The sequence below is a fragment of the Nyctereutes procyonoides genome, unplaced genomic scaffold (genome assembly GCF_905146905.1).
Source record: "Nyctereutes procyonoides isolate TBG_1078 unplaced genomic scaffold, NYPRO_anot_genome, whole genome shotgun sequence".
NCBI lineage: Eukaryota > Metazoa > Chordata > Mammalia > Carnivora > Canidae > Nyctereutes > Nyctereutes procyonoides.
In genome coordinates, this window is record NW_026575082.1 from 21,556,466 (window position 1) to 21,573,551 (window position 17,086).

At 37.5% G+C, this 17,086-nt stretch overlaps 1 protein-coding gene across 1 annotated transcript in view; it reads right to left on the bottom strand.

The window, feature by feature from the left end:
* The window catches only part of LOC129514498 (netrin receptor DCC), a gene marked incomplete at its 5' end in the record, with an annotated part of 702,567 nt that overhangs the window by 116,033 nt on the left and 569,448 nt on the right, over positions 1–17,086 (bottom strand). Inside the window, 2 exons of the mRNA XM_055333118.1 lie at positions 2,000–2,232; positions 7,556–7,651. Coding sequence (XP_055189093.1) covers positions 2,000–2,232; positions 7,556–7,651 — 329 coding nt within the window. The remainder of the gene's footprint in view (positions 1–1,999; positions 2,233–7,555; positions 7,652–17,086) is intronic.

The following is a 17,086-nucleotide window of genomic DNA, read 5'->3' on the forward strand; positions in this document are numbered from 1 at the left end:
TCAATCTAAGAGAGAAGCCAGCCTCTGCTTACAAGGAATAGTTTTTGTTTTGAGTCTTCCTTTACAGGCACTCTTTGTGAGATTCAGTAATTCCATATCTGCTGTATTAACTAATCAACTGAAATAATCTGCCCCAAGAAATTCTGGAACTTAAGCCATTCCTCAGAGAACAATTATTGTCCTTCAGAACATTTCACATACTGGCAAAGTACCCATGGCCATTCTGTGAAATGGATGTATCGACAAAGTACAGCAATTATGAGCATAACATTTTTAAAAGTAGTCTTTTATAGGTAAACTTAGAATTGGGCAATCTGTATATATATAAAGAGAGACTTTTTTTTAATGTTCTCATATGTTTCATTGGTTGTCTTATCTGATAATGTTATCTTTATTTATAGTTCCGGGGAGTCTTAAATCTAATACTGCAAGGAGATGGATAGGGTACTTAAAACATATGTTATATCAATGATACTATTTTGGACTTGCCTGGAGAGTTTTTCCAAATACCTGACCTAGCAGGGCGGCAGTACCAAAGAAAGCTTCTTAAAACGGTTTCAACTAAAAACTGATTTATGATGAAATGTGAATTTTATACCAGTTAAAAGTTGAAAGAGACTAGAAACAGATCCAGCATGGCTACAGCAGGGAAGAGGCAGATTTACAGTATTATTGGTGGGATTTGGCTTTATCTTCAGGGCCTTTAGAGTCAGACACTCCCAAAGGGTATTGCCATCCCTGAAATCACCACTGAGTAGAGGCTAGATTACGCAAGATGGCGGTTTAGTGGAAATAACACTGGATAAAATGTCAAGAGATTCGAATTCTCTCTGAGAGCTACCCCAGTAGAGTGGTAAAGGAAAGGGATCTTCCCTTCTCAGATAAGGGGCGTCTGAAGAAGCTGGAGTGCCAGGACTGAACCCTTGGTTCCTTGGTTATTGGATACCATGTATGATCTTATTTTTAAAGCTATCTTCTTCATCTTGTGAAGCTTTTATTTTATGTATCATTATATGTATATATATAATGATATATATTATCTCAGTTGAGTCACTTAGCAGTTCTTTGAAGTATATCAATGGAACTGAGTGCCTTACTCATTCTAAAATTACATGTAACATGTTAAATGGCAACATCTCAACAGTGTTTTTAACTGCCTCTATAATCTTGTACAGTTCTGGGTACGTAGTAGTAGGTACTTGACGGTCCTCGTTGATTTTCTCATTTTAGTCTACATTTTACGCATTGTTTGTATGTACTAACATTGTGGCAGGCTTAGGAGGTGACAGAATTGTCCCTGTACTGAACTAATTGCTGGGGTAGCTAAGGCTGGCTGACAGGGATTTAAAAGTAGTAAAGACAATGCCTCAAATATCTATTGCTACAGAGCTCTTAGTAGGGTTGTGGGATGACTCCGTGAAAGGGTTGGTCTAATTCAAATTAGTTAAAGGGGAGTGTGCACTGTGGTTTCCTTCGCCACATCAGTGTGCTTCAAGGCTAATTGAGGAAGTAGATGCCAATGGCTTAGAGTGCTTTCGAAGGACTTTATAGCAAAATCTTCCAGCTGTGTTCCCAGTCATACACACTATAAAATGGGTCTCTGTAACATTAATAGGGTTGCCTTTGGTGTCAATCTAGATTCCAAATAAAAAGAAAGACACCCGAATATACCCCGAAAATTAATGTGGAGCCCTGCTATTTTTAAAGGAAAACAGCATTCCCTTGTACAGAATCAAATTATTTATACAAATGCAGCATCTGGTGGAATTCAAATAACCTTTTGCATCTCCTGATGTTTTTTCTACCTTGCCTTAGAATTGTTTCCTAAGATACAATTATTCCCATTCTAATTTTAGATATTGAGTTACTAAAATGCTTTGTTTTCCATTTAGTGCCACTGCTAGCAAAATGACTCATGACAGTCCAGGAAGCATTTAAAACAATGTATTAAGCAAATGACAATTCATTTTAAAGTTTACACTATCAATTAGAACTTCACCTTGTATTTCGCATTCGCAGAAAAGCTGGTCCTCCACCGGACAGTGTAAAGTCGCACTTCAGATGTTTTTTGGTTCTTAGGGACAGAGTTGTCTGCCCAGCTGACCCTCACGGCATCGTGGGTAAGAGCCACAGCCTGTACACCTACTGGTGGGAGCATGGGGGTGGAGACATCTGGGACCGAGGTGGGGAAATCATCAAGCAAAGGATAATAATCAACTGGGTCAGTGGGATCTGGGTTTAAAAACCCGCCAAATGAAACAAACAAATAAATACATAAATAAAAGAGTTAAAAAAAGAAATATCAGTGGTAACACATCACAATGAGTTAAATGCATGGCAATAATGATGAAAGGGAACATGAGAAGAACAGAAAAAAATACAATTAATTCAATCGGAAAACTCGTTAGAAACAGTATTGCTATATTACAAAAATAACTATTTTCCGTAATTCACTCATTTCCTTACAGTGGTTTTATCAACTCCACTTTTGGTGGTCATTTCTAGCTATATATTTTAAAAGTCCATTTCTTCTTGGAGTGTTGCACATTGCTTCTTCCAGGGTCTAGTATAGGACTTGTCAGTTTTATAACTATACGGATAACTGAAAATAACAAGATCAAAAGGAGCGTCTGCTTTATTTCCTCCTGTAAAGGAAATAAATGCCTATATAATAACTGTTTTTTATGCTTGTTTTTCTCCTTTTATCACTTGATTTGGTTTCTCTAATGCTTTCATCGTTGCTTAGGCTTTATCTGTGTAAATATTGTTCAGACAAGAAACAAATAATAAAGCCCAAAGGGTCCTTCGGTCTACAGCAATCCGTCTATGGCTATGATTGCGTAAAGCGTGATTGACCAAGTCCATGGTCCATGTGGGCCAATGATACGTTGGTGACAACTAACTTTCCTCTAGCACTTGGTGTGGCAGGCTTTCTCAGATTGAAATCCTTAAAGAAAGTATGGAAGTGTCTGTTTTACCCACTTTCCCACAGAGTAATTAAGTTTTTAGACTCTTAAGTCATACCTATAGTTCATATTACTTGTTCCAAAATGTCAGGTTCATGGGAAGACTTTATATTATTGACTGGGGAGACAGAAGGAACTGTGTGAGGTACACACAGGCTTTGATCATGATTAGCATAATCGGAACCTGCATAATGACACGTGTGGTTTTATAAAATTCTCTAAAAAATTTTGTACTCATTTTTAGGCTGAGGATATCAGAATTAGAAGAACTTATCTTGTGGTCATAGTAAGTGTCCAATTTTGAGCCTTTTATTTTATTCCTAAGACTGTTCAGTTTTTGAAATTTTACCTTTAAATCATGTAATAGGTATTTTCACTAACAACAACAACAAAAAGCCCTCAGGCTAGGCACATGATGACATTTAGGGAGATGACCTGCTAAAATGTAGAGTGTCTGAAGCAGTGTACACACAGAGTTTAGATTTTTAAATAGCCGGGTTCCAAGCACAGCAGCTGCTGGCTGGTTTTGATGATGACTTCACTTTGTCCACTGTATTTCAAATACCTATCCCCTATACATTGCTCTGTTTTCCAATGAATTATTTAGTAGTTTACTGGGCTGTGGTCTTTGGAGAAAAATATAAAACCTGAAAACAAAACAAACAAAAAAATAGAACAAAGGGAAAGAAAAAAAAAGAGAGAGAGAGAGAGAAAGAAAAATGTGTGTTTAAAATTTAATGACAGAGCCCAGGCTTTCCATATTTTCCTTTGATGTGTCTTTTTTATTAAGGGCTCCTTTAAACCCAAATGGATTTATGAAATGATGAAGGGGGAGTTGAAGAGCCTCTGGGAGGATCCCTGATCAGTCATTAGGTTGGCACACTGGTGGCAGGTGTTTGGCCAAACTGAAGCAGGTGCTGCCTCCCTTCTTTCTATCGTTAACCGACTTTCCAAAAAGAATGTTATACACACAGGAAGACTGCTCTGAATCACAAACATCTTTTTGGACCAACCTACATAATATGTTATGCCATATTTGTTGTTTCTTTGCTTAACTTGGCTTTTAAACCCATACAAATTTAATAATCTGCCACAGGTGCCATATATAAGGTTTTGAAAAGTAGTGATTCTCCTTCAAGAAATGCTAACATTCAATCTAGCTGTTTCCGGATTTTATAATAGTATATTCTTCATGACTTACTGAGTTTCTTGGAGTCTCAGTTCCATAGAATGCATCCCTCCAATTTTAAGTAATATTTGTTGGTATTTATCTGTGGGCTTACATAATTTAAGATTTTCTATCCCTGGCCAAGTTTCTCTAGACTTTTTAAAGGAAATTTGTTTTCAGGCATGGCTTGTCATTCTACTTGCCATCTCCTTTAGATCTGTACTAATAATACAAGAGCCACTACTTACATGGACAATTTAAATTTTAATTATTTAAAATTAAATACAATTTAAAAATCACTTCTGTTACACTAGTCAATTTTAAGTATCCCACGGCCATATAAGCCAATCTATCATCTTGGATACCATAGATATATAGAGCTTTTTCAACAAAGTGGAATGTTCTAGTGGTTAGCGAGTACTACTCTAAACACACACATGCTTCATACACTAACTACCTTTCTCTCCGGACAGAAAATGAGTATATTAAAAGCTATTTTGGTTGTTGTTGTTAAAAAAAATATTTTTTTGTTGCTAAATGACTTCTTCCCAGTTTTTAGGTGCCTTATATGCTGTTGTTTTGTAGTGGTTTTATTCAGGATTAAAAACTAAAATTAAAAATTAAAAAGACGAAACATAGCCTCACAACTGTTGCTAAAAAGAGAAGCCTATTCAATTCCTAATAAATGTTTTGGTAAGAGTTCATGAATTTTCAGTTCACATTCTAAAGTTCAAAACAAGCTTTTAAAATAATCACATGATTTTACATCTGGATTATACTTCATTCAGACATGGATAAAACAGTTGAGAATAAACAAATTCAGACAACACACCTCCTTATTCCCCTGCCTTCTTTCTTTTTCCAGGCCCAGAATGTCTTGTTCTTGCAACCATAAGAACTAAAAAGCTCTACTGCACAAACTAAACTCTTAACATGTCCATTTGACCTGGTGAAACTTTCCTCAGCTCTAATACTAGTGTGTTCAGGATGAGATGAGGCTCCTGAGCATCCCAACACCTGAGAGCACGGGCTTTTGGAAATCATCATGGCCTGATGCTTACTCCACCCTGGTCCATTTATTGCCCCTGATTTTTTAATTTACTTTATGCGGGCCTCTTCCAAGTCTGCTCACGGGAATACTTGCGGAAGTCAGAGGCAGAGAATGTCCTCTCTGTGGCACTATGACACATTTATTGATAGAACTTCTTCCAGAACCTTAACCTTTGATTCCATTTATTTGTCCTTTGTTCTTCACAATGTGTGGAAACACAATAAAATAAGTCTGCCAAATCCAGGAAAATTGTATGCTTTCCCTTTAGAAAGGACCGATTTTATTCATTTGCTTTCAACCCCCTACTGACTTCACTTCAATAAGAAAATGCCTCACATGATTTCCAACTTTTGGTATCCATTCATTTCCCAGAGTCATTAGGATTAGAGTTCTATCAGGGAAAAATAGTCTTATGGATCACTGGTGTTTTAGAAACCACTCTGGGAATGCCATATGCTGAGGATTAAGGAACGGTAACAAATGTGAAGTCAGAAGTTGATGCCCCAAATGGTTCCTTATGAGCAACTTCTCTTCGGTTTATCTAAACTCTATTTTTACTACTACTTTCTGCTCAAAATTCATTTTTTTTTGTCACCTGAGTATCCCTTATTTGTGGGCTTTGGTTTTGGTAAGAAAATAGTGTTCGAAAAGACTAGTCATACTTTAATTTGTGTGGTCTGAGCACAAGCTCAAGGTCACATTGATGAACAGGTGCTCAACATCTTTAACCACAGGTGGGAAAGAGATGGCTTACTAAGTACAAATGATGGAAAGGACAAGTACAGCTCAAGTGGCCTGCTAGCTCCCAAAGAATCTCGCTGCTGGTGGAACAAGAGAATAAAGGGAAATGAAAATTCTAGACATCCTCCATCATGTTCTCTCATGGTTTCCTATTCTGGACCTCCATGGCATTTAGGAATAATATGTTTGTTATTAGACATTCTCTTGGGTAATACTTCTTATTTGCCCTTTGGGGAAGGCATGAACCCCTTTGATAACAATGAGAGAGCCATACTGTCTCCACAGATAAATTAATACAGACACATACCGCCCTCCCATATTCTGCATACCACTTTAGGCAGGTCATAGACCTTGAAAACAGAAGCAAAAGATTCCAGGAGACTCTGGAACAATAACTTTGCTCTACAAGAAAATCTGGTTGAAATCAATTAAGTGATGGTGTATATTGAGAAACCATCATGTAACAACCATGAATTCACTTTACAACTGTTATTCTCAGGATAGTCTTTGAATGGAGCTTGTGGGTCTGGAAAATACACCGTACCGAGGTTTATATAAATTGAGGTGATGGGCAGAAATCACAGACCCCACTGTTTGTTCTATGTTGATTCATTCCTCCCTGTCAGGACTTCATACTCAGGCACCCAGTAGTTATTCACGTTCTCTAGTGTTCACTATGAAATCCTGATCTCAGACCCTTTATTCTCATTGAGGTGAAAGTTACTGATGAGTTAGATGAGGTCTGAGGCTGGTTGGTTTTGAAAGGGGGCAGGATCAAAGAATTCATTAAGAAGATGGACCTCTTGGGTTTTACTTTCAGATTTCAGACAAAAGGCTATTGGGGTTGGTGATGTGACTTTCCACGGACTCTAACAGCCCCCAGAGGTGGTGTTCTATTTATGGGTACGCCCAGCTTTGCTCACAAACAGTCTGTGTGAATCTCATTCTCGTATCCATTCCTTTCTGAGTTCCTTGGGCTCTTTTTCTCTTGTGTGCTGCCTTTCCAGTCCAACTCCCATAAGAATTCCTAGAGGTGTCAAACCCTGGAAGCAGCCAGTCCTTTCAATGTCATAGGCTCTGGGCACTGTTGGAGTGACCTATAGGCCTGGCTCAGGAGAAAGCCACCTGTCTACTCAGCCTAGTCCAGGTCAGTCCTTCCTTGTCACAGTAGTTTGAAGGATCCTCTGTAGAGAAGAAAGTGGTCACTTGGGCCGGGCAGTTGGTAGCTTTTTGCATAGTGCCTGCCTAAATTGTACTGATTTGCAAAATCAGACAAGATGTTCAGGAGAGTGAAGAATGGTATCAAGACACCACAATATGAGCTACTGAGAGAAGGAGAGATCTATGCATTAATTTATAGACTGACTTCCTCTCACTTAATTTTGTAAACCAAGAAAATAAGGAACCCGTGTGTGTATATGTATATACATGCATACACAACTATGCATACCCACTTAAGGCTCAGAACATGACGGCATACAGTTTGTTTGTTTGTTTTTTCCTTTGTATTTTGTTTTATTTTGCTTTATGTTTGTGGGAGTTTTTGTTTTTTATTTTGTTTTGTTTTTTTTCCACCACCACTCAAACACTGACTACCTTGTCACAAGAGGATTGACTATTTCAGCTTACCTGTTATGGATCTGGTGGTGGCACTTTCATAAAGTGGAACTCCTTCTCCTGCATTGTTAAAAGCTTTTAGGGAGATTACATAATGGGAACTTGACTCTGGAGAAAAACAGAAAGAAAATAAACATGCTGATTTATGTAGTTACTGAAATATCCAGGGTAAACATTTTCCTGCAATAAAATTTAATGTAATTTATTAAGTAAATTGTTTTAAAAATGAGTGAGTTTGATTCCTGGGAAGAAAGTGGCAGTGGTGACAATATAGTTTTTAGTTTTCCTGAATCCACATAAAAAGAGACTGAATGACTAGATAGACAACCGGAGGCATTTAGACAGTTACAACAAAAGTAGGTGACAAGCTATACCCCAAACTCTGAAATACAATTGCGCCTGTGGGCAAACCACCAGTAACCTTAGGACTTGTATGTTATCAGCATCGGTGTAGGAGAAATCAGAGAGAAGCATCAAACTTCAAAACAAGATAATTCTAAAATAGTTATCAGTTAATGATAGCAAATGCAGCAGACCAATCTGAGGACAGTAAATATCAATACTCAAAACTAGATGGCAATCTCCTCTCCAGGACAGGACTTAGACTGGGAATAAACTCCTGGGACCAGAGTTACAATTTGAGCACACAGAAGCAACAGAAATGAAGGGAAGAGAAAGACCAGATAAAAGTAGAAGAGAGAAAAGTCATGAAATTTGGAAACCAAGCTGCCATATAGTTTTTAGTGTGTTTCTGGAGTTGACCGACTTTCCTTGTAAGGGGCCCCGATAGTAAATCTCTGGCTTTACAGACCACATCGTCTCTGTCATGTATTTACCTATACAACTCTTCAGAAATGTAAAAATCAGGGGATCCCTGGGTGGCGCAGCGGTTTGGCGCCTGCCTTTGGCCCAGGGCGTGATCCTGGAGACCCGGGATCGAATCCCACGTCGGGCTCCCGGTGCATGGAGCCTGCTTCTCCCTCTGCCTGTGTCTCTGCCTCTCTCTCTCTCTCTCTCTCTCTCACTGTATGACTATCATAAATAAATAAAAAATTTTTAAAAAAATCATCTTCAGAAATGTAAAAATCATTCTTACTTCAGTGGGGTTCAAACAAAAATAGGACCTGGTATGGCCAGCAGGCTACCGTTTGCTGAGGCCTCAGCTCTGGTCTAATGAAAAAAAGACAGGAGAGGAGCTCTGTGTATTTAGAAAATCCAGGGTCTTTTCTAAATACATCTGGGAATGTAAGGAGACAGGTCATGTGAAAGAAAGTAAGCAACAAAAATCTGTTGAGTTTAATAAAATAACAAAATAAACTGAAGAGAGTCTCATTCCTGTAGACAAGCACACCCCAAAAAGACATCGAAAATACACAAGGAAAGTAGATCAAACCTGTAATTTATTATTTTGAAATGAGCTAAATAAACAACAGTAAGAAAATTAAATGCCAGATATGTAAGAGTAACATAAATTACAATTAGGAAAAAAAAAAAACACCTCAGAAAGGAGGTGACATAATTCAAGAAAGAATGTGTAAGCAAAAAAATAATTTTAAAAATAAAGAGTGGGATCCCTGGGTGGCGCAGCGGTTTGGCACCTGCCTTTGGCCCAGGGCGCGATCCTGGAGACCCGGGATCGAATCCCACGTCAGGCTCCCAGTGCATGGAGCCTGCTTCTCCCTCTGCCTATGTCTCTGCCTTGTCTCTGCCTCTCTCTCTCTCTGTATGACTATCATAAATAAATAAATAATAAATAAAAATAAAGAGTAACTAGATGAACAAACAAGCACAAGAAAAAACTAAACAAAAATAAATTAAGAAAGAGTAAAAGAGAACGCAGGAGAGAGTGATGAATAGAAGAGAAGGAAAGTCTAACCAACAAGTAATAGTTGTTCTTGAGGAAGAAAACCAAAAAAAGGGGGAATAGAACAAATACTAAAAAGCATAATTCAAGAAACTTCTACTGAGTTAAAAAAAAAATCTTTAAGGCATCTGGACAGAAAGAATACATGCCTTGAAAGGGGGGAAACTTCAGTTATGATCAGACTTCTGGATAGTCACATTTTATGCCAGAGGGAACTGAAGTCATTTATTTGAGATATCCAAGGTAAGAAAATGTGACTCAAGGATTTTATAGTTAACAAAAGTTAACTCTAAGTATAAAGGGCACATCCAAGTTGTTATCAACATATATGCAACCAGGGAGCATTTTTCGCGTGATCCTGAACTACTGAACTACTGAAAAATGAGCTCCTAAATGACCAGGAAAGATAACCCAATAGTAAACTGGTGAACAACAAGTGTTAGAACTAAGGGATAGTTAAAAGAGGGAGATTTTATTTTGTAATGGCTACATGTCCTGTTGTAGTTATCTTATAATCATAAGTCAAAAGTAAGTGAGATTAGGGGTGGTGTATGCAAAAATCAGTATTTCAGTAATTATTATTGATGGTAATGCTATTATTATTATCATTCTGAGACTAATGTAATATGGGATAAAGCAAATGAATAATCATGAGAGATTATAATTCTATCATCTTCTGTGTCCTTGAGAACCGGAAGATTAGTATGGATGGACGGGCATACAGACTGTTGTAAAATAGAAGAGGTATGTAAAGTCTTATGTTCCTAAAATTTAATCAGAAAATCAGTTTTCTTTTTTTTTTTAAAGATTTATTTATTTATGATAGACATAGAGAGAGAGAGGCAGAGACACAGGCAGAGGGAGAAGCAGGCTCCATGCAGGGAGCCTGATGCGGGACTCGATCCTGGGACTCGAGGATCGCGCCCTGGGCCAAAGGCAGGTGCTAAACTGCTGAGCCACCCAGGGATCCCAGAAAATCAGTTTAAACTCAAAGGGCATTGTATGTCTGTTCCAGTTCTGTCCACTGAAGAAGTCTATAGAAACCTTGTCAATAATAAGCATCCCTAATATCCAGATTGGGATTTTGAAAAAAAATTTTTTTTTTTTTTTTTTTTTTTTTTTTTTTTTGCACTGCGAAAAACGATGGGGTTCTTGTAAAACTGGTTGATTCCTGGTCTGAGGTAAGACACATACCAACTGAGTCTGAAACATCTAGATGTAACCAGATAGAAAGGCAACAACAAAGACTAATAGGTTCATGTCAAATGGATTCAGGAATCGAATTGAAAAGGTGCTCAAAGACCAAAGATGAAGACAATCTGAGCTTCATTAAAGGTAAGAGTTGCAATGAATTGAAATTCAACAAATGTACATGAATGTAAGAATTCATAAAGGTATTTTAAAAAATAATAAAAGCTGGTCACTTCTGAGGCTGCCAGAAAACCTAATTACTATCTTGAAAATGGAGTAAAGAATCAAATATTTATTCTGTCTTTCTCTAAACTCTACGACTATGTAACCACACAGCATGCGAGCAGAAGCATCCACTTATAATATTATTCCAACTAACAAGTAAAAACTCATTGATATAGTTCAAATTTTACTATTTTGCAGCCCCAATGAACAAATGGATCTGGACATTAAGCATTCATGATTGCTAAGATAAAATAACAAAACACAGGCATTACGTATCTTCTAAAGAAAGAACCCCCCCCTTCAGAATATTTGCAAAGAATAGAACACATTTAGTCTGATTAAACCTCCAGATCCAAATGCTAATTTGCAGGAAATAGAGAAAAAAAAAAACACAGTTCAAGTCCAACTTATGATAATTCATTAATCTATATATTTGTTGCTTGTAGTTTTCTGTATCTTTCAGTTTACAATTAAAAAGGTATTAAAAATGAGTGAATTTATCTCTGACAGTGAGTGTTCTTTGAAAATTGATTAGATAGCTTTTTCTTCATGAGATTGTATGTGATCTAAATATTAGCATTTGAGATATTGGCATTCCAAACCACAATGACACAAGAGCCACCATATACCAAGAGGAATAAAATAAAATTGTTTAATGTAGTCAAAGGGTTTCTATTAAGTGAATTGTTTCCTCTACAAGAGGGAATCTTTATTTATTAATTCTTTCCTGTCAATCTAGTTTACTAATAAGAAAGTAATCAGTTGGGATGCCTGGGTTGCTCAGAGGTTGAGCATCTGCCTTTGATTCAGGGTGTGATCCTGGAGTCTCGGGATCGAGTCCCACATCGGGCTTCCTGCACAGAGCCTGCTCCTCCCTCTGCCTGTGTCTCTGCCTCTCTCTCTATGTGTTTCTCATGAATAAATATATAAAATCTTAAAAAAAAAAAAAAACAGTCAACAAGTGTTAAATGCTCTTGGAGCTTATGTAAAAGATGGACTTCTGTTATCAGGTTACAATCATAATTCTGGGCAGACAAAACAATGAACAATGAAAGACTACATAAAATTAATCAGTATAGTGTGTGATACAACCTGTGAATGCTATGTGTGTTTAGAGGCCTGGAAAATACCCCAAAAGTACTTTTCTGCTAGGAAATATCCTTTATAGTTAATGGAGTAGAGACAAAGCCTGATTTCAAACATATTTATCTCTACAACTACAACATAAACATTTACATTAAGGTCAAATCCTATAAAATTGCCTTTCTGTGGGTCAGACTGCAATTTGGTTTCACATAATATACATATAGTATATATTTGCATAATTCTATATATTTGTTTATCAAGGAAGTGAGAAAGAGGTCAGCAGTTCCAAAATTCATGTACTTGGGAGCAAGGATTTTGATTTTTGTTTGATGTGGTTTGGTTTTACTCTTTAAATCTGAAGGGGAGAGAAAAGGAGAAAGGAAGAGAGGGAAGCAAAGAGAGAGCGCGAGAGAGGAAGAGATTTTGTCACAGGGCATAAGAGGGTGCTAGACAGTAATTCCTCTGAGTAATTCACGGAAGCAATGGAGCCACCACCCCAAGATGTTATTAGCATATGGAAGGCAGTCTTCTAGCCTATCAACATATGGAAGGGAAGCCACAAATCTATACCCTCAGATTCCTATATACGCAAATGCATGCGAACCTACACATATTCATGGAAAAATAAATGACATCTGGGCTTCCTTCCTCAACGGGTCAACCATTGAGGTCAACGGCAACAAATTAGAAACTAAGAAAGTAAAGAGGGTGAAATAAAATAATAAAGCAGGTATGCTTCATGCAAAGGGATTAAAGTATGCTTCATGCTGACCTCTCTATTTGGAACTCAGCGTAAAGACTGTGACTGGATCAGAGGCTCTTCACTTCCTGCTGTGAGTTAAGAGCTGAAGCTCACAGGTAGCATGGTCTAGGAGACTTTGACTTCATGCCTTTACCTCTCTGTCTCCACCTCCCAGCTGCCCAGTTTACACCTCCCTAGAAAACATGCTCTGAAAGCCTCCACAGCCATTTGTGCACTATTGGCTTTCTGTCTCTTGGAATGCATATTATTTCTCATTTAAGAGAAAAAAAAATAGATCTTAACTGGCTCATGCTCATTTTACTAGCTTCAGTCTTTATCTCAATCTCAATTATAACATGTGCACCTCATCTAGCTGCTATCCTGAGCAGTATTCATTATTTCTTAATCTACCCCCCACCCACAGTAAATGTAAATTAACTGTCATTTCAGTACTGATGCTTGCTTACAAGTCTGATGATCTGAGTAATGGAAACTTCTTCCCCTTGATGTCTAGCCGTGATATGGGACATGTTAGCAAAGAATCTGGAGTTTTAAAATTTCTTACCCTGTTGGATTAACGAATCACACACGTTGTTAAATTCCACAGGTCCCAACTATGCTGTGCACACCCCAGGGGAGACCTAGCTTAAATTTAAATAAAACATGGCAATGGCTTCACCTTGGGAGAGGTAAACAGATTTGCAATGGAGTTGAAACTGGTATAAGAAAATTGCTCAGAGCTAGTGGTCCTGGAGATGATTTGGTCTGGTCTTCTCCTGTTTTCAGTTAGTAATTCAAGGACCAGGTAAGTTTAATAACTTTTCTAAAGTAACATAGAGCTTCCAAGGACGTGAAAGACCTATGTCAACTCCAATCCTTTTTGTCTACTTTTTTTTAAACCTTTTTTTATGAAAAAAATCTTTCCTTTATATCCTTCATAGTCTACCTGCCTATTAACATCTTTTGAGCTTCCTCTGGCCTCTGTACAGTGCTTCTGTCAAATTGCACCTGGATCTCCTGAGGAACCAAAAGGAATATTTCATGCTCCCCCAAATCAGCTTGAACTACAATAACAAAAATATCACTCCGATATTGGTTAATAGTGGTCAGTGAGCTATAATGCTTTGATCACCTTTTATATTGTGAAATTGGCATCTTGTTTGCGTGTTGAGGGGAAAGATCCTGGGAGCAACCCAGAAAAAGGGTTTTCTCCCCATACAAAAGGAGAGTGTCATTTATTGGCACATCACTAGAGGGCAATGTGGAGCTATTTTCCTGCACATGCTCAGAGCTCTTAAACTTTAAAACCAGTAAATCACAAAAGAATTGCCTGGAATTGCTCCCTCTATAGAAGAATCAAACGAGTTAAACACATTCAATATCATAATGAATTCCAAATGAATTAATCATTAATTATGGTCAGAACCTATTGTTCAGGAATACAGTTAATGACAATTATGACAGCAAATTTTTATATATTTTTTGGATTTACTGAAATGATGGCTTGAAAATGTATCAGTTGCCTCTGGAAAATAATGTGCAGCGGTGTTTTTTTCATTTGAATTCATTGTGATCGAATCGTAGTGAAATAACTTGGATTTTGGTGGATGTTTATGGGAATTATTTTAAATTATGGATATTCTGAGTGATTCCACAGAGTTCAAATTATTGGTCAGGTTTTCACCACTATTTGGCCAACCTTGCTTACAGCATACCTTGGATTGGGATAACGGAGACTGAAAAAATACTAAATAACTCTTGGAGCATCTAAAACACATGGCTCCTGGCCAGTATCCTCTCTGTGACTAAGGAAAAAAAAAAAGATTAAATGCATATTTACTGGTTATAGGGGTTGTAAAGATAAGGGATGGGTAATAGAGAGAATTCTTGGTTCTCCTTCCCCAGAGACTTGGTAGGTGAGAGACCCATTATTCTAAGAGCTTCTGTTGAGGCTTTCTTGAAGGTAGTGAGATGAATGACTCTCTGGGGTGGGAGGAGTGAATCAAAAGACCTGTGGAAAGCTCCTCAGGGACTCGACCAAGACGCTGTACTTGGTAACAAAAGCCAGCGAGAAGAACATCATTATTTTTAATTAATATTTGGTGTGAATTAAATGCCACAGGCATGTGCCAGATTGACAGTCCTTTATTCATTACAGATTATGTACTTTACTCAGTGGTCCCCACCCATGCCAAGTGCTTGTCAGGGCCCAGTCTCCATGTCCCTGCATCTTTTGCCCTCCCCATTAGTACTGCCAACAAGTCAATTAGAGAAAATTAGAGTGGTAGCTGTTTTCCTAATGCAGAAGCCTGCTCATTGCAATGAACCAGGGCTACCACATGCACAGAGTACAGGCCACCGGATCGCTGGCAGATGGTAAATGTTATTGGACGCCTCTGACTCCACTGGACCTGAACCATTTAATTAAGTGTAATGGGTGTATAGCAAATAGATCTGATTTCATTGATCTTCTAAAAGGATGAGTAATTCATATATGAGAAAGGTGCAGTTTATATACAACATTCAATATTCAATTCTATTTCATTACATATACTTCTTTGCAAATTTAATTAATAGCTAATCTAACCAGCACCCTTATAAAGATTTTTGTCTCATTTTGTTTTTCCTTTTCTAGGAACACTGTCCAAAGAATAGTCAGGTCATAACAGGACTTGCTTATTAACTCAGGTAGTCTGCGTGAGTATTTGAATTAAGGTAATTTTTTTTTTTAACCTACCAAGGTCTATCACTCACCAGGAGAGAAGTCAGGTTAAAATAAACTTTCTAAGAACTGTTTTAGTGCTTGGCAGATAGAAGATGCTTAACAAGTATTTGTTAAATTGATGAATGTATGAGACCCAGCAAGGCTATATTACTTAATGAAGTTTACACAGCAAGCCCCTAATCAATCTGAAAGCAGATTTCAGATTTCTTGGTCCCAAATTGCACTTTCTGATACCTATACGCTCATGAAAAACCAGTCCGAAGACACTGCACAACGTTTCTCCTTCTCCCTTGCAAATTCAGATTCAATTATTCTTTACCCATTCATTTGTTTATTCATTTATCAATTATCATTGAGCATCTTCTTTGTTTAAGACACGGTTTTAAGTTTTCTAAAGTATGTAAAGATTAAGGGAAAAGTTCCTTATTTCCCTTGATGAATCTGTTTTCTTTTTCTTACTAGTTTTATTGAGACATAACTGACATAGATTATTGTACACGTTGAAGGCACGCAGCAAGATGCTTTGACATATATATTATGAAATGATTACCACAATAGGTTCAACTAATATCCATCTTCTCACATATATATAGTAAAAAAAAGGAAAATAAAATCTTTATGATGAGAAGGCATCATGCACACACACACAGAAAAATATGCCACAGCCTCTTTATCCATTTATCCATCAATGTACACTTACATTATCTCCATGTCTTGGTATGGTAAATAATTCTGTTATGAGCACGAGATCTTTTTGAGTTAGTGTTTGCATTGCTTTTGGATATATTCCAGAAGTGGATTGCTAGATCACATGGTAATTCCATTTTTAATGTTTTGAGGATCCTCCATACTGTTTTCCATTGTGGCTGCACCAATTTACAATTCCACCAAGAGTGCAGGGGGTTCCCTTTTCTCCACATCCATGCCAGCATTTGTCATCTTTCGTTTTTTTTGAACTTGGTCATTTGATGAATCTCTAATTTTTTTAATAATAAATTTATTTTTTATTGGTGTTCAATTTGCCAACATACAGAATAACACCCAGTGCTCATCCCGTCAAGTGCCCCCCTCAGTGCCCGTCACCCATTCACCCCTACCCCCCGCCCTCCTCCCCTTCCACCACCCCTAGTTCATTTCCCAGTTAGGAGTCTTCATGTTCTGTCTCCCTTTCTGATATTTCCTACCCATTTCTTCTCCCCTCCCTTCTATTCCCTTTCACTATTATTTATATTCCCCAAATGAATGAGACCCTATAATGTTTGTCCTTCTCCGATTGACTTATTTCACTCAGCATAATACCGTCCAGTATTATGAAGACGTTGTGTTGGAAGCTTTAAAAAAAAAAATCAGAGTAAAGTGTAAAAAAATCAGAGAGGCTTTGTGGAGAAGATGGTAATTTTGCTGAAACTTTTGGTGAAGGAAGGTTGAGAAGAAAGGGTGGAATAAACAAGTGCAAGCTCATAGGGTTGTAGCATCACACAAGCTGGGATCAAAGCTTGCAGACCGTGACAATTTCTCCTCCTCCTAGTACTAACATATATTGGATGCCTAATTAGGTCCTTTCTTAACTAACTCACATCCCTTATTTTATGTAATCCATACCTTAATCCAGTGTCTGAAATATAGTAAGCACTCAATAGATATGTGTTGAATGGATGAATAATTACCCCCCCCTTTTATAAATACATGGAAAAATTTTAATTCCAAAGT